Here is a 20,118-nt window from a genome sequence, read left to right on the forward strand (position 1 = left end):
CCGTAAGAGACCAATAATCAACACAATGTGACAGACGAGAAAAGACTATTTACAGGAACTTAAAAAAGATGTTCACAGCATATTCAGTTGCTTTATCAAATTATTCAGAGGGTATCAAACCCCTGAAATAATTAAACTTCTACATACACAAACTTAGTTTCAAAACAGGATTGGCCTCATGAATGCAAAACACAAAACCATTTAAGGGCTTGGCAGAAATGAGTACATTTCAGACAGTGGGAAAAGAAAACCCAAGTTTTATATGCACCAAATGTGTATGTATTCAAAAAAGTTTCCCTGAATGAGATTCACCAGGGTTTGCCATACCTGTCAGTTGTTGGATTTTTCCTCTACGAAAGAAGACAAGAATATAACTTAGGATGAGCTACTAATTCAGTATTAAAGTAACATCACTGGTTGAACAAATTCTCTCTGTTTAATTTTACTAAGACCTACCATGGCCGTCTAGTCTAAAACCAAAAGCATGCCCTATAGCTTAGACCTCATGACAGTACTTACTATAGTGGTTAAAGAAACAGAACCACAATAGAGGTATGAGCTAGGGCAAAATATCAGGGAAAAAACCTCAATTTAAAGTTATCATTCTGTATATCAAGTGCCCATTGACTGAACGTAACTGTTTTCAATAATTCACATTTGATCAACTCATCAACTATTGCAAAAAGCTAAATAAAAAGATTTATAGTTGAACACAGAGTTCCTAAGGCTAGTATCACATATCATTCCCTGATAGAGGGAGAATTTGTCAGCAGAGAACTTAAGAGCCAAATTGAGAATTGGATTGAAAATACCCTTTCCTGCTCTGTGTATAATAAGTAACACATTGGGTGTAGTGACCTAAAGAATATTTCATGTTATTCAATTTTCTTTTCTGGGCAGACTACCACACAGCCCAATGACTTTAAAAACCAAACTCCAAAATTCTACCTGATAGTCTTAATAAGGGCAGTTGGATCACAAAGATAGAAGAGGTCATCTTAGCCACTGATTGGAAAAGATATCATCGGTTGGCCCTTTGCCCCAGTGAGACGATAACTAAAGCCAATTATGAGGCTTACCAATCATTACTAGGAGATTAAAATAAATAACTTGTATGTACATGGAAAGCAGAGATAGCAAGTCAAAGGACACTGGAGTGGGGACAAAGGAAAGCCTAAATGTGCAGAACCTATAATATCCCTTCAAAAATTCTTGACTTCTACAACCTCAAGGTCAAATTGAAACCAGCAGGAATAGCTGGAATTCTAAAACCTCTGAAAAGAAAGGGCTAATAGTAAAAGCTGCAGCTGATATTATGCGCCAGGAATGAAATGTTATAACATATCTATCATTCACATGTGGGTTCATGTAATTTATCTTCAATTAGAATTATTATCTATTCAGCAGCTGTAGCCCAAGAACTGCTGATACACCACAGATGAGAAAACATTTGCGGGTCTCTCGACTCTGGCCTTTCTTAAGTTAAATGATGATCACGTAAAATAGATCACTCGTTCTATAAAACGATCTGGGCTTATGTGGACAGGATACTGCATCACCAGCATCTACATCCACAACATCACTTTATTTCCTTTCACAGACTGGAGAGGGTCTATAGCAACTCTTCATCTTAACTAGTTCTTCGATTCAGTCCCAAATTCACGTTAAAAACATTATACAACTTTTTAATCCAGGATTTACCTTTGAAAGAAATATTTTAAGAACCCACACACTTCAAGTATCTGAACCCCAGACATACAAAAATTTCAAAGCAACCCTTTACGATAGTTGTAATTAAGTACTTATCTCAACAGTGGACTTCCAAAGTTGGCAATAAAATATTCTAACTTACCAGTGGGAGTGGCAGCAATCTGAGCTCATGTTTAACACAGTTTACAGTACCAAACCAATGGAGAAAAACACAATCTAGAAAGAAAAGTGGCATTCTCTACTGTAGTGTTTTCAAAAATACATTCAATGGGACGTCAGTAAGTATTTAATTAAAAAAACAGGTTCCATCTTTAGACAAGGATATATTCAAACTCAAATAGAAGGGATTCTTAGAGCCTTTAATATGCCAATAGGCAGGTTTGCAAAGTTCCCAACTTGCTCATGGAACCTTTCATACCCTTGAGCATCTCTTAGGAATAAATGCTCCGCAGAGCAAGTCTTAAGAAACACAGTTTTGAAACTTTGGTGCATTCAGGAGCTTCACTAATTCCTTAGCCTATCAGTCTTAAAATCAACACCAAAAATAACAGATTCAGGAAGGAAGCATATGGGCAATGGGTAGGGAATACACCTGTTCATCATACTCCATCATTTTCACCTCCCCAGCAAAAATATGTTCAGAATCCCCATGTTAACCACTCTTGATGATGGCTGTACAAAACACCTGAACAAGCTAACCAAGGCTGCTTGAGGCAAAAACACTGAAATAAAGTTTTCACTTTCCCAAATGGAAAAATGCACACATGTCGTATTAACAATTTATAATTATATACTCAGAAGAGGTAACCTCAGTTATCAGTTAAGAATCTGCATACTGTGTAATTCATTAACATTTACAGAGCTACTTTATATTAAGTTACTAGTGAATAAGTAAAGTTGCTATGGAAAACTTCTCTTTATTTAGGAGTTCTCTTACTTTGCTAGTGGTTTAGTCGCTAAGTCATGTCCAACTCTTGCACCCCCATGGACTATAGCCTGCCAGGCTCCTCTGTCCATGGGATTCTCCAAGCAAGAATACTGGAGTGGGTTGCCATTTCCTTCTCCAAGGGATCTTTCCCATCCAGGAATCGAATCCGGGTCTCCTGCATCGCAGGCAGATTCTTTACCGACTGAGCTATGAGAGAATTTAGAGCAGTGTTTCTCAACCACAGCTCTAGTGAGATTTGGGGCTAGATAAATCTTTATTTTGGGAAGTTGTCTTGCCCATTGTAGGATGTTGAACAGCACGCCTGGCCTCCACTCACTGGATATCAATAGTATTCTGCTAGTTTTGACAATCAAAAAGATCCCTAAATGTTTCTTAGATATAAGCAAATCATCCTGAAGTTGAGATCCATTTCTATTGAGTGAAAATTAAAGCTTACACCTTGACTCTGCTTTCCTGGGAAATATCCATTTTACAGGCATACCATGACTTACACACATTGACAAACATCTAGTAAATAGCAGCATTAGTGATCTTTCTAAATTCTGTGTGGTCAGAAACTAAGTAATTTGTGAATGACAGAGAATGGTCAGAGGAACACAGTCTACACATTTCCAAGAGAATCAGAGGTCATGTGTAATTTTACTATCAACATATTAGTAAGAATTATCTGAATCATAATGCTTAATTGGCAAATGTTTAACAATTGGAAAAATGTTAATTGTATATTATGACCTGTTGAGGATGGTAATGATTGAAGCAGTCTAAAAATAACAAATGTAACAATCATCAATGGCTAGCTCAGACCGTATTCTATTCCTTGACCAAATATTCTCCATGAAATTCTCAATTCAAAAATCTTACATTTTGTCTTTAAACTGTTAGCTTATACTGTAGCCTCCTCACTTCTTTCAAATTATCAGAAAGAAACCCTTCACATGTCATCAAGAAGAATCCTGGCATGTGTCAAGACATACATTATCTAGTTTTAAAGCCATTTCTTCTATATCCACATCTTCAGTTTTGTCATTATTGTCAACTCCAGATACGTCACTCTCTTTATTTTGTTCCTTTCTGACTGTCTTTAAACACTTGTCAAGTCTCTTTATGAACAAGTCCACATCCTGTGTCTTCATTCCAATGGCTGACGCAGCATTGAGGTAAGCACAAGGGTAATTATTTGTATGTGACATAAAGCCTCTGAAAGTGTAGCCACTCACAGTCTGCATAGACCCAAGAGGAACAACCCTGAAAGGGAAAAGATTTACCAATTTAATATGTCTGGTGATGTTAACAGAGTATCACTCATAAACAAAAGAAAGCTGTGTTACTAAGCCTTACACCCACTTACTAAGAAGTTTAAAAACAGCCATAGATCGTAGCCTATGAAAATAGACTGTCAGCCTTAAAATAAAATTATACGATATAATGCACTTCACACAGGAAGGTACTATCTGATGCTTACCATTAACTTATCTTCTATTAAAGAGCTACAAGCTCTAGAAATCAAAAACACCTTCACATCTTCAAAAAAGTAGAAAGAAAATTATTTCTGTTTTTGTACCAAATATGGAAATTTGATACTTCACATATACACACTTCAATGGAATATTTAAGTTTGTAAATCAAACCACTTTGATTAACTGCCATGTATCTCCTCAAGTAATCAATAGACTAAAATTACACCTATCTGATCATATTATGCATGGAAGGTTTTAGAGCAAGGCTCCAGAAGAAATCGCATAATTGCTTACAGTGGATTGATGGTCAGCAACTAGCAATACTCAGCAATGGCACATGCATTTTTAAAGCTTGATTTCACTGGCATACTTGATATAAGCAGATTTCTAACGGTACTTTTTAAAAAAAGCAGCCAATTAAGATCAACCTAAACATAAAGACAAATAGGAGCAACACTAAAAAGCAAGGCCAAGAAAACCATTTTATAAGTGTCAAAACTATGCTGCATACAGATAGAGCTCATCAAGTTAAAATGGTGAAGTAATCTGAGATTTTTTCCTTTTAAAAAGTTGTTCTTTGATGTGAAATCTCTGACCTCTGGTAGTCAGAGAGAAATTCTTTAGTAGAAGCATGTAAAGAAGAGTACTTAGAGCAAGCTACTTCAAGTCATCTTTCTCTGACCTCATCAAATATAAAATGAAAAATTAAATTCATCTTAAGCTATAAAAGCAAAAAAGACATTTTTCAAAGGCAAGACAAGAATTGCATAGCTGTTTTCAGTTTAGGAAATGGACTTTTCCTTAAAAACATTTTCACTTAAACTTTAGAATGCAGCTAACTTATTTCTAACACCATAATTTGAAGATTATCTAACAAAAGAAAATACAAATTTGTACAGAGGGTAATGAACTTTGTTTTTGTGTATCTATTAAACAAGATTCATATCCCTCTGTGACTATTTCATACTCTACAGGTGGATGCGTAACAGCCTCACAGATTCTCTACCTCATCACTATTTTCCTCCATGATGAATCCTCAGGTGTAGCTCACCATATACTTGAGGGACTTATTGGTAAGGAAACATACTTCATTAACTTTGTAACACAAAATAAAACCAATTCCCTTTTAAACATACTTACCTGGCTCCAGAAACCTGTCTTGTAAAAAGCATGGAGCCAAGCTGCGTGACAGCTCTGCTACGGTGTTTGTCCAGGGCTCTAAGCGTCATAGCTGCAAGAGAAAACAGTATTCCCGTGAGCCCTGGTTCACCAGCACAAAACCACTCAAGAAACAAATACCCATGAAGACACTACTTTTTTTTATTGTGTTAATAAACATAAAGCATAAAATTTACCATCTTACCCAATTTTTAAGTATATATGTCAGTGGTATTAAATACTCAAACACTGTTAAACAACCATCACACCATTCATCTCCATAACTCTTTTTCTCTTAAAAACTGACACTCTACACCTATTAAACTGTAATTCTCCATTCTCCCCGACCCTAGCAACCGGCATTACACTTTCTATCATGATTTTGAGTACTCTTAAGTGCCTCACACAGGTGGAATCATATGGCATTTATCTTTTGCAACTGAATTATTCCATGGAGATAGCACTTTTTATTCATTGTCTCATGGCACCATTTCACTTTAATGCACTTAATAAATTATAGTAAGGATTTTCTTGCATATCAAAGAAAAATATTTTAAAACAAGCTAACATACTCAGAAAAGAATTTCCATACAACCCTTCCAAAGAGTGAATATTCCAATTAAATTCATGGAACAATGACATGAATAGTATGACTTACCATACTAGATACTTTACAGTTATAATCTCAACCACTTTTAACTTTGTATGTGAGGGATCATTATCTCTACTTATAGACAGGGAAAAGAAAGTTAGAGGCTACTACATGGCAGAACTGAAATTCAGATCACACCATATCACCTTCTATAACATCTACCCAGATTTTAAACCAACAGAGAGGACTGACTAGGGTGATTTATTATCTATCAGTGGCCAAAAGGTTTTCCAAGGAAGTTCATTCCTGGAAAAGGCTTCAACTACAAATTATTAATTTCCTTACTTTCCTCAGATATACATAAATATGAGCCATATTATACTATATATATTCACAAATTAAAAGAGGTAATTATGAAGCTTAAATGTTAAATACATAAAAGTCAACATTCATATTAACCTGTTTAGTAGCTCCTGTACTACAATGACAATATTAAATTATTATAAACACTGATATCTCTAACATAGGCATACTAAGGAAAACTAACAATAATAGCATTAAAAATTATAAGAGTAACTTTAATACCCAATGTTATGGTATTTTTTTAACTGGTAGAAATTTTTAAATAGTTATATAGATTCCTTATTATTGACCAAATTATTCTGGTAAGAAGCAAGAGGTCAAAGTATTTTTTCCATATATTCATTGTAACATAATACAGATTTGAATTCTTTCAGCACATAGGTTTTACCTTTGAAATACATTAAAGCATTTAAAAAGGCTAACTAAATTTTTAAAATTTACAAATTAGTACTGTAATGAAATTAGAAACATCACTGTAACAAGGAAGAACTCATACTCTTTTGAGAAATACCAGCTTCCCACTGGAAATGGTTCAGAAGTACTAATGTTTTAAAAAAGAAAAAAAATTACCTAAAGATATGGGATTGTGAGGTGTATGCAATAGTCTTTCATTGTAGGCTTCTGACAGCTTCTTTAGTTGGTTGGACAAATAGGAAAACATTTCCTGCAACAACAAAATGTTACATTTACAGAAAATCAAATAAACACTCACTGCAACTTGCCAGATGGAGTAAAACAAATCTGACTGGTGTCTAGTCTATGCTGTAAATTAACTCATCCATGTGCCCTAGGGACAATTCTTTCCTTTGCCACAATATAGTAAGATTCCGAGCTTCCAGAATGATCTGAAACCACAGGATTTAAAGGTAAAGAACCAGAACATTTCCTGCTCAGGTGCTATCACATATCTATCAGAAATCCATCCTCTTTTCAGAATCTCCAGGGCTACCACTCTAGTCCAAGCAGCCATCAACCTCTCCTCTGGACCACAGCAATAGATTCTAAATGACTTCTCTGCCTTCTTTCCCGCCCTTCTACAATCTGTTCTTCAGACTGAGGCCAGAGTGGTCTTTCAAAAACATAAATCTAATCATGTTCCTCCCAACTTCCTCCTGTAAGTATTAAAAACAAAAAGAAAAAAAAACAACAACAACAACTCCTCATCTATAAGGCCCCGCATGATCCAGTCGAGCCAACATGCCCAACTCGCCAACAACCATTCCCTCCACTTACTACGTGCCAGCCACATCAGCCTCCTTTTCTGATCCCTGGACACGTCATAACCTTTGTGACTGCTCCTCCAGGACTGGGAAGGCTCTTCTCCCAGATCATTCCATGAGTGGTCCCTTTTGTCACAATCTAAGGAGACCTTATCTCTTCCCTATTAAAGTAACTGTAGACCCTGCCTACCTCCAGCTCCTAATCTCCCTCCAACACCACTGTCTATTTTGGTTCCTTCACTATACTTACACAGTCTGAAGTTATCTCTTTTATGTGCTCAAATAAATATTGCCTATGACTACCCACTAGAATGGAAAAACTCCTTGAAAGCTGGGACTCCTTACCTTCTTCACCACTGTTTTCCCAACATCAAGAAAAATATGCCAAGATTTTAGTATGTAAGTGAATTGGGAAGAGACAGTTTAAAAATTAATTTCCTTTAATATTATCAACTTAAAATTAACAATTTCCTTTTAACTCAATTAAAAAAAAATATAGCAGCTAACAACTAAAAACTGTACTGTTGATCCAACTCTGAAAAGTATATCTGGTAGTAAAAAGTAAAAATACATATTATTTTACAAGTACAAAATTTCATGTGCACAGGCACATTTGAGAATTTAATGAAGCTACAAACAAATATTAAGTTGGCAACTGTTTGACCTAAAATTGTTTTTTCTTCTCCTAGTAAGGACTTTAAAAAGTGTTGAAATGAATATCTGCCCCAGTAAGTCTGCAGCTGAACAAACCCATTTGCAATGACCTCCTCCAGCCATAGTCAAGACATATAAATTCTAATGATGTACCAAAATGCCAAGGGCCAAGAGAGTACCTAAGTGAAGACAGGAGGAAATCATACTTGAACTTCAAAGACCACATAAGCGGCTTCAGTTTTCTCTAAGGTAAGGATTGGCGAGTCTGAGCCCACACTGGGACCCAGAGTAGCTTTTTCATGTCTAAAGCACATAGTAGATGACTAACTCTGTCTTTTGTTAGGTAAGGATTAAAAGAAGAGGAAAATTCCTACCAGGTTTATGGATTATGAATGAGTCTCCTTAAGACCACAAGCATTTTTATCCTTGTCAACACAGTATATTTTATATTCTGACCTAAAAAAACTTTAATACTCATTCTTAAATTTTTAGGATCTTTTAAGATCAATTCTCAGCATGCCAGAATTATGAAATCTTAGATCACTAAAATATACTGATTCTTTTTATATTAAAAAAGTTAACATCCACATTTGTCATACCAAATGAAGTTATAAGTAAACATATTGTTATATTTAATAAGTTTTTCTCTTCTGTCATTAAAAAAAAGTGTACAGAAATACTTTAGGAGACATATGTTATCACCATTTGCAGTAACAGAAAAAAGAGCGGGCATCTTTTCTTAGACATATAAAGATTTCCTGGCCCTTCTGTCTTAAACTAATATTTTGATGTTCACTTCACTAGGTGAAATTATAAGAAAATCAAATGAAATTTTAAAATCAAGAGTTTTTCCTACAACTGGAATAAATTGTAATCTTTTAGGTACCATGCCAGTGTTAATGAAGAGCAAAATTCCTGGGTTTCATTTATGTATTTTCCTCTACTATAAAGTAACTAGGTCACTATCATAATGCTCAGTGTTGGGAATTCCCCTAGAGGTCCAGTGGTCAGGACTTGGTGCTTTCACTGCCAGTGGTCTGGGTTCATCCCTGGCTGGGGAACTAAGATCCCACAGGCCAAAAACATTAAAAATAAAATTTTAAAAATGTTCAGTGTTGTTTAAAAAAGAAAAAAAAAAGTCATATATTTTAATTTAGATGTTAACTGCTGATTCTTCATATTATACATTAAAGTCTTAATGGGCATCTAATTCTCTATTACTCTCAAATTCATTAACTTCCCATGCTGCTGCTAAGTCACTTCAGTCGTGTCCGACTCTGTGCGACCCCACAGACGGCAGCCCACCAGGCTCCCCCGTCCCTGGGATTCTCCAGGCAAGAACACTGGAGTGGGTTGCCATTTCCTTCTCCAATGCATGAAAGAGAAAAGTCAAAGTGAAGTCGCTCAGTCGTATCCGACTCTTAGCGACCCCATGGACTACAGGCTACCAGGCTTCTCCATCCATGGGATTTTCCAGGCAAGAGTACTAGAGTGGGGTGTCATTGCCTTCTCCGCATAAGCAGAAACAAATCTGAGAGCCAGGAAATGCCTTTTACAGACTCCCACATTCTCCCCCCTAACACTAACAACAAAAAACTTATTTCAATTGTGAGGGACAAATTTAAAATATTTTTCTCTCTAGTATGACTGCCACAGTTATCACCAATGTGATCACACTTGTAGAATAAAAGGAACCTGAAAAGAGTAATTTCTCCTTAATTTGTACTTAGCTATTTCTTTAAAACAAAAAGAAAGGAAATGGTTCCTTAATAACACCCTTAGAGGGTGCTTTTAAATTCACTAATGCATACATGGCTATTAAAAAACAGATTTTTCCAGTGTTCAATTTCTAATACCTTAACAAATTAATTCTAACCAGTTCTATCAATCACTTGCTAATACCACTGGAATGGTAGCTAATATTAGAATAAAAATATTCAGACTATAAATGTAATGCTAAAGTAACTAAATCACATATTACTAGTATGGGAGTAATTAAACAAAAAGAATATATTTGTGAGTCAAGTTCACATCCATCTGCAAATGTTTTTAATATCTCTACTCTGAATAAAGGGTTATGACAAGTAATCCAATAAATAAAGCAGCTTAAAATATCTTAAAGCACAATGTACTGAGTCCAACAGTATTTCACATATTAAGGTCCTAAATGCTCTCCCATTAATATCACTACACTTTAAAAATATCATTTAAGAGACTGTACCATTATTTCCTACACTAATACTTAGCTAAGCAGTTTTTTACCTGATATATTAAAGGTATTTCAAAACCTGCACTATTTTTTTCCTACAGTTAAATCTATAACTGACATTTATTATAAAATACTCCTGTAAAGGGAGAAATTTATAAGCACTCCAAACAAATGTATATAGAAAGATCTTACTTAAAAGAAATGAAATATTATTGATTTTCTATGTCTTTTGTGCTGTATTTAACTTAATTTTAAAGATTCTTCACCAGAGATAAGCTGAACCGTACACCTGAATGCTAATGTCAGCTACATTTCTAGAATAAAAATATAGAACTTTACACCATAACTCAAGGTGTTAATGGAAGAGAAGTTGAATTACATTAAGCATTATCTTTCATATAGCCTTTTGCAAATTGATTTGCAGTTGTGAAGCCCAACATCTAGCTTATCTATTCCCATAATCCAAGATGTACATAATTCACTAAATTTTAAAGAAAAGGGTCTTAGGTAACCACGTCTTTTGAAATAACTATTTCATGTTACACGATGAAAGAGAACTTCACATATCATTACAATATGCCTCATAAGGTGGGTAATAAATCAAAAAGGAAACATAACAAGTAGTCTGGTATTTCAATGATAATAACATGTAAGGATGGACAGACAATAGACTGGAGGTACATATCCACTCACACAGATGTTCCTAAGTGAAGACAAACATACTAAATGTGGGATGCTGCTATCCATGACAATGGCCAGGCCACAGGTCCAGACACACTCCACGCCGCACAGGCTAAAGCTTTCAAACTTTTCTACTGATGCTTCATATCCAGGCCTAAAATCTGACACTTTTGTTGGGATCCAACTACTCTACCTTAAGGCTACAAAGTTTGTTTGAGTTATGTGTCTAACGCTCTCCAAGTTTCAGCAAACAAATTCCAGTCACTGAAGCAGCCATTTTGTCATTCCTTTTCTGCAGATATTCTCTTTTCCAAATCAGCAGATATTTGCAACAATGAACGATTACCTGCCTGTCCGGTTCAGCAGAGCACTCTTATAAAAAGTAAAGCTAAGCAGAATAATGGTCTTCTCTGGAACCAAACCTGAAGCAGGGATGAACATCTAAGACTGATTATTCTTTTGCATAGAGCAACTCAAAGAAATAGTTTCTGCAATTTTCATCCCTGTTCTTAAAGGCCTCTTCAGTTAAACTTCGTGGTCACTTCTCCCCTCAATGAAGCAGACATGTTGATCAGGAAGGGGCTAAGGGCAAAGAGGTTCAATTCACACACACAGTTCCACTCTCTTAGATCCTTTCACTCTTCAAATAAGAAAGCTTGAGAAGGAATGGCTTCAAGCTGAGTTCTTGTCTCCTTTTACTGTGAAAAAGATAAAGCCTTTTTGGAAGAGATATAGCTAGATGAAATAACCTCTAAAAATATCATTGTGGTGAATAAGGGCACAGAATTAAAAAAAATCCTAAGTTTTCTTTTAACACTCCTTTTTTAGTACTCAATAACACCAATAATATAAAAAGCAGCTCTCAGTGATGGTATAAAAATAGCTCTGGCTGGAGCAAAATAGCTATGCCTCAGCTTCTCCAGAGCTGAACCAATAAACTATCACGATTAAATTTTCACAGTTCAAAAGCAAGTCCATTTAAACAAAAGAGGGTTTTACTTCTGCAACAAATCCAATAAAAAAACAATATTTATGCTACATATATGCAATTATGGTTTATGGAGGACATCCACATTTTTCAAAAAAAAGACTTTCCTGTTGAATGAAGTTGTTAAAAAGCAAACTTTTATTCTCTTACAATGATAGAGTTCTCAAATGAGCATTTTTATACTCTGAAGATTACTACTATAGATAGTCTCTGTTCTAAGTAAATTCAATACACAGAATTTTAAATAAAATCAATGAATACATTAGAGCCTTTGGGATTTTACACACCTCTATTAATAAGAAAAGGGGTCATGAGATTACCATTTTTATGGCTCAGATGCCTAGCACAGAGCAGGCAAACACTTCCACAACAGTTGATGGGTGACTGGAAGCAAGTGGGAAGAGTGGGAAGACAGTGCAGAGGCTTCAGTATCACACAGACTTGGGTTTCAACAGCAGTTCTGGCACTTACGTGTGATTCTGGGTAAGTGCGTAACTTCTCCTAACCTCAATTTCATCTGTAAAATGGGCATAATATCTACCTCATAAACTTGCTCTGAGTACTACATGCACTGCATGAAATAATGAATACAATGAACCTCGCAGAGTCCTAGACATACAGCAGACATTCATAAAAATATTAGTTTCCCACCCACCTACTTTTCTCTTAGCCTAACAGTTTTCAGACTAAAATAATTAACATTAGCTAGCAGGACTCATACAGACACATGCTAATATACTGAAGCTATAATCCTATTCTTTTCCTGTCCCTGTTCCTTCCACTCTACACTATCTACATAAAGAAAAATAACAAAGTTCTGGATGCTACAAAGTGAGTGATCTCTTGACACCTAAAGTGGACTCATCCAATTCATAATACTAAAAAATAAAATTTCCCCACAAAATATTTACCCAGTGGTTAATAAAGGACAAAGTCCCAGTGAAATTAGAGCTGGGCTGCCTACTGGATCCATTTACCAGCTGAGCTACACATTCCTGCAAGTCAGTCTCAAAGCAGGTGGACTTTCATTCATGCTGAGCAAAACGTACACGTGCTTGGGACTTTGGCATCATCTAATAGTAACTTAAAATTTTAAAGTCAAACTCTAAATGCCAAAAGTAAGAAGCATGGCATAAAAGAAACTCCTAGACTGCAAAAAGATGACAGAACATCCCTAAAATCAACAATTTCAAAATTCTTAGGGGTAAGAAAAGTCCTTTTGGAAGAAGAGTATCTGCTAGGGAGGAAGCCCTATTCAAGTACAGTAAATGCTACATACAACTGGTAATCACCATTTTAAGTCATTCCTTTTTCACAAGTTTTCAACTATATCCCTATAGAGAAATGTCTCTATAAGAACATCTAAGTCATAAGAGATGTCAAGATACTTATTCCATGTAAAACAAGACTGAAGAGTGGACTTACGTGTTCCCAAATATCCTTTCACTTTTCACTTTCATAAACACTACAACACTATAACATTGCAGGTTTCTGTTCCAAGCTTCCATTATAGATACAAATGATTTGTGTACCCCAAAATAATGGGTTTTAAGCTTGGGTGTGCATCAGATTTGTCAGGGAAGTTTGTTAAAAATACAGTGACTAGGGACTTCCCTGGTGGTCCAGTGGTTAAGACCCTGCACTTATACTGCAGGGGAAATTTACATACCAAATAAATAATTACAAGTCTGATGAGAGTTATAAAAGAACAAGCAGTATTTCTCTATTGAAAATCCTCTAACGGCTATTTTACTCAGAATACAAGGCAAAGACCTTACATGGCCTAGAAAGGCCTACATGACCAGCACCACCCCCATTACCATCCTGACCTCAACTCTCACAACTCTCCTTAATCTCTTTGCCCTAACCACACTGCCCTCTTCTCTGCTTCTCAAATGCACTGTTCAGTTCAGTCACTCAGTCGTGTCCAACTCTTTGCGACCTCCTGGACTGCAGCATGCCAGGTCTCCCTGTCCGTCACCAACTTCCAGAGTTTACTCAAACTCATGTCCATTGAGTCGGTGATGCCATCCAACCATCTCATCCTCTGTCATCCCCTTCAATCTCCTTCCGCCTTCAATCTTTCCTAGCATCAGAGTCTTTTCAAATGAGTCAGTTCTTCACATCAGGTGGCCAAAGTATGGGAGTTTCAGCTTCAACATCAGTCCTTCCAATGACTATTCAGGACTGATCTCCTTTAGGATGGACTGGTTGGATTTCCTTGCAGTTCAAGGGACTCTCAAGAGTCTTCTTCAATACCACAGTTCAAAAGCATCAATTCTTTGACTCTCAGCCCTCTTTATGGTCCAACTCTCACATCCATACATGACTACTGGAAAAACCACAGCTTTGACTAGACGGACCTTTGCTGGCAAAGTAATATCTCTGCTTTTTAAAATGCTACTAGGTTGGTCATAACTTTTCTTTCAAGGAGCAAGCATCTTTTAATTTCATGGCTGCAGTCACCACCTGCAGTGATTTTCAGTTCAGTTCAGTTCAGTCGCTCAGTCGTGTCCAACTCTTTGCGACCCCATGAATCGCAGCACACCAGGCCTCCCTGTCCATCACCAACTTCCGGAGTTCACCCAGACTCACATCCATCAAGTCAGTGATGCCATACAGCCATCTCATCCTCTGTCGTCCCCTTCTCCTCTTGCCCCCAATCCCTCCCAGCATCAGAGTGTTTTCTAATGAGTCAACTCTTCGCTTGAGGTGGTCAAAGTACTGGAGTTTCAGCTTTAGCATCATTCCTTCCAAAGAAATCCCAGGGCTGATCTCCTTCAGAATGGACTGGTTGGATCTCCTTGCAGTCCAAGGGACTCTCAAGAGTCTTCTCCAACACCACAGTTCAAAAGCATCAATTCTTCGGCACTCAGCTTTCTTCACAGTCCAACTCTCACATCCGTACATGACCACAGGAAAAACCATAGCCTTGACTAGATGGACCTTTGCTGGCAAAGTAATGTCTCTGCTTTTCAATATGCTTTCTAGGTTGGTCATAACTTTCCTTCCAAGGAGTAAGTGTCTTTTAATTTCATGGCTGCAGTCACCATCTGCCGTGGTTTTGGAACCCAGAAAAATAAAGTCTGACACTGTTTCCACTGTTTCCCCATCTATTTCCCATGAAGTGATGGGACCAGATGCCATAATCTTCATTTTCTGAATGTTGAGCTTTAAGCCAACTTTTTCACTCTCCACTTTCACTTTCATCAAGAGGCTTTTTAGTTCCTCTTCACTTTCTGCCATAAGGGTGCTGTTATCTGCATATATGAGGTTATTGATATTTCTCCTGGCAATCTTGACTCCAGCTTGTGCTTCATCCAGCTCAGCGTTTCTCATGATGTACTCTGCATATAAGTTAAAAAAGCAGGGTGACAATATACAGCCTTGACATACATATACAGCCTTGACATACTTGACATACTTTTCCTATTTGGAACCAGTCTGTTCTTCCATGTTCAGTTCTAACTGTTGCTTCCTTACCTGCATAGAGATTTCTCTGGAGGCAGGTCAGGTGGTCTGGTATTCCCATCTCTTTCAGAATTTTCCACAGTTTATTGTGATCCACACAGTCAAAGGCTCTGGCATAGTCAATAAAGCAGAAATAGATGTTTTTCTGGAACTCGCTTGCTTTTTCCATGATCCAGCAGATGTTGGCAATTTGGTCTCTGGTTCCTCTGCCTTTTCCAAAACCGGCTTGAACATCTGGAAGTTCACGGTTCTCGTACTGTTGAAACCTGGCTTGGAGAATTTTGAGCATTTCTTTACTAGCATGTGAGATAAGTACAACTGTGCGGTAGTTTGAGCATTCTTTGGCATTGCCTTTCTTCCGGATTGGAATGGAAATGGACCTTTTCCATTCCTGAGGCCATTTCTGAGTTTTCCAAATTTGCTGACATACTAAGTGCAGCACTTTCACAGCATCATCTTTTACGACTGAAATAGCTCAACTGGAATTCCATCACCTCCACTAGCTTTATTCGTAGTGATGCTTCCTAAGGCCCATTTGACTTCACATTCCAGGATGTCTGGCTCTGGTGAGTGATCACACCATCATGATTATCTGGGTCATGAAGATCTTTTTTGTATAGTTCTTCTGTGTATTCTTGCCACCTCTTCTTAATATCTTCTGCTTCTTTTAGGTCCATACCATTTCTGTCCTTTATGGAGCCCATCTTTGGATGAAATGTTCCCTTGGTATCTTGAATTTTCTTGAAGAGATCTCTAGTCTTTGGCATTTTATTGTTTTCCTCCATTTCTTTCTACTGATCACTGAGGAAGGCTTTCTTATTTCTCCTTGCTATTCTTTGGAACTCTGCATTCAAATGAGTATATCTTGGCTTTTTTCCTTTGCCTTTCACTTCTCTTCTTTTCACAGCTATTTGCAAGGCCTCCTCAGACAGCCATTTTGCTTTTTTGCATTTCTATTTCTTGGGGATGGTCTTGATCACTATCTCCTGTACAATGTTACAAACCTCTGTCCATAGTTCATCAGGCACTCTATCAGATTTAGTCCCTTAAATCTGTCTCTCACTTCCACTATATAATCGTAAGGGATTTGATTTAGGTCATACTTGAATGGTCTAGTGGTTTTCCCTACTTTCTTCAATTTAAGTCTGAATTTGGCAACAAGGAGTTCATGATCTGAGCCACAGTCAGCTCCTGGTCTTCTGCCCTAATTTCAGGTACTGGTTTTTTGCCTGAAATACTCTTCTCCATCATACACTTGACGGAGTATACTCCCTCAAACTTCTTCAAGTCAACGCAGAAGTCATGTTCTCTATGAGGCCTGCACTAACCACTGTATTTTAAAAATCAGTTCTGACCATCTCCCCCCTCACATCAACCCTAACCCCCCTTATTTTACTCTGTTCTTCTTTTCCACAGTGCTTTCACCTGTATAACTTATGTATTAAACAAACTTTATAATTTATATTTTACGTTATTTGTTTACTGCTGGTATCGTTCATACAAAATGTAAGCTCCACAAGAGCAGGTATCTTTTGTCTATCTTATTGGTTATTATATCAATATTATAGGCTTGACACATAATATATGCTTAACAGATACTTAGTAAATTATTTACTCAGTGAAACTTATCCTACAATCAAAGTTCTCCACTATTTATTTCTATTTCATAGAAATACTGGTCCATACATTAGACCATGCTATTTTAAATGAGCTTGTCACTGTTCAGATTGGGGGAGGGGGTGGGTCAAAAGGGCTTAATAGGGGTGGAAATGGATATGAGATACCATGAAATTGAAGAGATCATCTTAAAAATTTCAAACTTAAAAAATGCTTAATAGAAATTACAAGTCATATAAAGTATGACTTGTGCTGGATTACTAAATTACAGGCCAATTCCCATGATTATAATACCCAAGGCCCAGAAAGCAGCTATTTCATTTTAAGAAATATTCTATAATCTTTCAGAATTAGAAGTGGCCTAGATGTCAAATGTTTCTTTCACAAATAAGGGAAAAAAATTTGTGAGTTCAAGTACCTTTACCATAGTGAAACAACTAGGGACAAGAGAGCTAAGACCCCTGGTGTCTGATACAACTTTCACATAAACAGGTGACGGTTTTCCTCAGTCAACAGTCTCCATCTGTCCTATGGGGAAGGAGCCTTGAAAGATTCTGCTGAGGTTTTCTCTCTCTAAAACAAGATGATTATTTCTTGGAGTTCATCAAACTGGAGTTTTAGTCTAATCATCTAGAATTTCTTTTCAGGTCTATTGAGGCATAATTTACACACAGTAAAATTTCAGGTGTCCACTTCTGTGAATTCTGACAAACATACAGTCATGGAACTACTCCCACTATCAAGATACAAAACATTTCTCTACCATTAATAATCCCCTCTCCAACCCAGGCCTCTAGCATCCACTGATCTCTTTTCTGTCCTGATATCTTTTTGCCTTTTACAAAAAGGATGGCTACATACAATATGTAGCCTTTCGAGTCTGGCTTATTTCATTTAGCATAATGCATTTGAGAGTTATTATGCTGTTGCATATGTCAGTAGTTGGTTCCTTTTTATTGCAGAGTATGTATGTACCAGTTTGTTTATACCCCAGATGATGGACATTTGAGTTGTTTCCAGCTTTTGGCAATTATGAATAAAATCACCATGAAGATTCACATATAGGTTTTTGTACACATACAATTTTTCATTTCTCTTGACTAAACAGCTAAGAGTGGGACACTAGTTTTTGTGGTAAGCATACAAGAAACTGCCAAAGCGTTATCAACGTTGCTGATTAGATTTTATATTAGTTTTTGTTTTTTATATTAGTGATATCTCACTTTAATTTGTATTTCCCTAAAGACTGAGGTTGACCATCTTTTTCCTATATCATGTAAATCTTAAGAGATGTCCTAACAATAAAAAGTAAGCAATTACTTTCCTATGGGTTGAATTAGTGGGAAGAAAGGGACTAGGAGAAAACAGGGCACAGAAGTTTTAAATTTCTGTTAGATATTCATAAGGCTGTTTGTTGAGAGGATCTATCAGATGATATACATGAAAATATTTTAAAATATGTAAATTAATATGATAAATCTTAGGGACTGTAACTGCTACTAAGTATTAGAAAGTTATAGATACAAAAACGATACCAGGAACCTCTAGCCCTCCCAGATTAGAGATGAATAAAACATCTTAATCTGACCTGCCCTAGCAACACTGTCTCTGACTACAATTTTGAAGCTGCCCTGAATTAAGCTAGCTTTTAGTGTTGAAGACAAAGTTCAGTTTTCAAGCACAAATGTCACTTTTCATAATCAACATAATCAATGAGTTCAGCATTCCAATAACGGCAAAAGATGGATTTATTACTTAGAAAGAGAAGCTGGTCAACTTCTGAGCTGTATTTTTCCTCCTGCAAATGACATGTCACATCCAAACAAGTCTTCCAAAACTAAAAAGAAAAAAACTTGTCCATCTGTTTTTTAAGAGCTTCTATTTACCTATAAGTGATAAATGAATTAAATTTTACCGAATTAATAGAATCCCTGATACAGGACTTTCTCAAAAAAAGCAAACACAAAAACAAAATTGCTTTTCCAAGATTTCTCAGGATATCTGAATAGATGGGATAACAATGATTAATTGAAAACCAAATCAAAGTCAATCCCCTAGGACTGTGCTAGGTATCTATATCCCAAATTGATAAACCAATAGACAGAAACACCAATACTCTGGAGTACTGTTTTAGTCAAGGATATTATTTTATACCTACAGGGAAAGCTTACCTTTCTTTCTTTTAATAGCTTCTTGTAGCCATTTGATCCAAGTGATAATAAAGTAATAAGGACATCTAAAGAAGGTGAAGCTGAAGCTCTTCCTGAAATAAGGATGATATGTTACATTAGGGAGAAAAAGCTTTGTAAAGTAAGATTTATTACAGTAGCCTAATACATAAATGGATATTTGTTTGTTAGTTACTTTTTCGGAAGAGCAACTGATTTATTTACCTGGATACATCTTGCTGATTTCCTGAATGAAGGAATCATTAAAGCCAGCAATTATAGCACCACCTACTGGAACCATAAAATTTTTGTCCAAGCTCTGAACGAAAGCATCTATTCTACCAACACGAGCTCCCTAGAACAGAGTAACATGCAATATTACATTATTAGTTTCCAGAAGAAAGGACAGCAACTGTTGTTAATAAATGTCATTAAAACAATGCACAGAAATAAAAACACAGATCAAATATTTTTATTTTCTTTGTATAAACACCAGTAAAATATTTTTTAGTATTAAACAGAGTTTTTAAATGCTGCTTCTTATAACTGGAGGGCTTCCCTCATAGCTCAGTTGACAAAGAATCTGCCTGCAATGCAGGAGACCCCAGTTCAATTCCTGGGTCAGGAAGATCCCCTGGAGAAGGGATAGACTACCCACTCCAGTATTCTTGGGCTTCCCTTGTGGCTCAGCTGGTAAAGAACCCGCTTGCAATATGGGAGACCTGGGTTCAATCCCTGGGTTGGGAAGATCCCCTGGAGAAGGGAAAGGCTACCTACTCCAGTATTCTGGTCTGGAGAATTCCATGGACTGTGTATAGTCCAGGGGATTGCAAAGAGTCGGACATGACTGCGCGACTTTCCCTGGAGAAGGGAAAGGCTAC

The 20,118-nt window shown here is 36.6% G+C and overlaps 1 protein-coding gene across 4 annotated transcripts in view; it reads right to left on the minus strand.

The window, feature by feature from the left end:
- Positions 1-266: 266 nt before the first annotated feature.
- The window catches only part of SEPSECS (Sep (O-phosphoserine) tRNA:Sec (selenocysteine) tRNA synthase), a 38,484-nt gene continuing 18,632 nt past the window's right edge, over positions 267-20,118 (minus strand). For 3 of the 4 annotated variants that reach the window (XM_055588169.1, XM_055588168.1, XM_055588170.1), the window contains exons 7-11: positions 19,463-19,592; positions 19,241-19,332; positions 6,800-6,893; positions 5,257-5,347; positions 267-3,904 (exon numbers count right to left, since the gene is read on the minus strand). In XM_055588169.1, the coding sequence (XP_055444144.1) occupies positions 3,601-3,904; positions 5,257-5,347; positions 6,800-6,893; positions 19,241-19,332; positions 19,463-19,592 (711 nt within the window). In that variant the 3' untranslated portion in view covers positions 267-3,600. Of the gene's footprint in view, positions 3,905-4,410; positions 4,545-5,256; positions 5,348-6,799; positions 6,894-19,240; positions 19,333-19,462; positions 19,593-20,118 lie in introns of all 4 variants that reach the window. The other variant, XR_008717028.1, reaches the window with a different exon arrangement.

The sequence above is a fragment of the Bubalus kerabau genome, chromosome 7, assembly GCF_029407905.1.
Source record: "Bubalus kerabau isolate K-KA32 ecotype Philippines breed swamp buffalo chromosome 7, PCC_UOA_SB_1v2, whole genome shotgun sequence".
Lineage (NCBI taxonomy): Eukaryota > Metazoa > Chordata > Mammalia > Artiodactyla > Bovidae > Bubalus > Bubalus kerabau.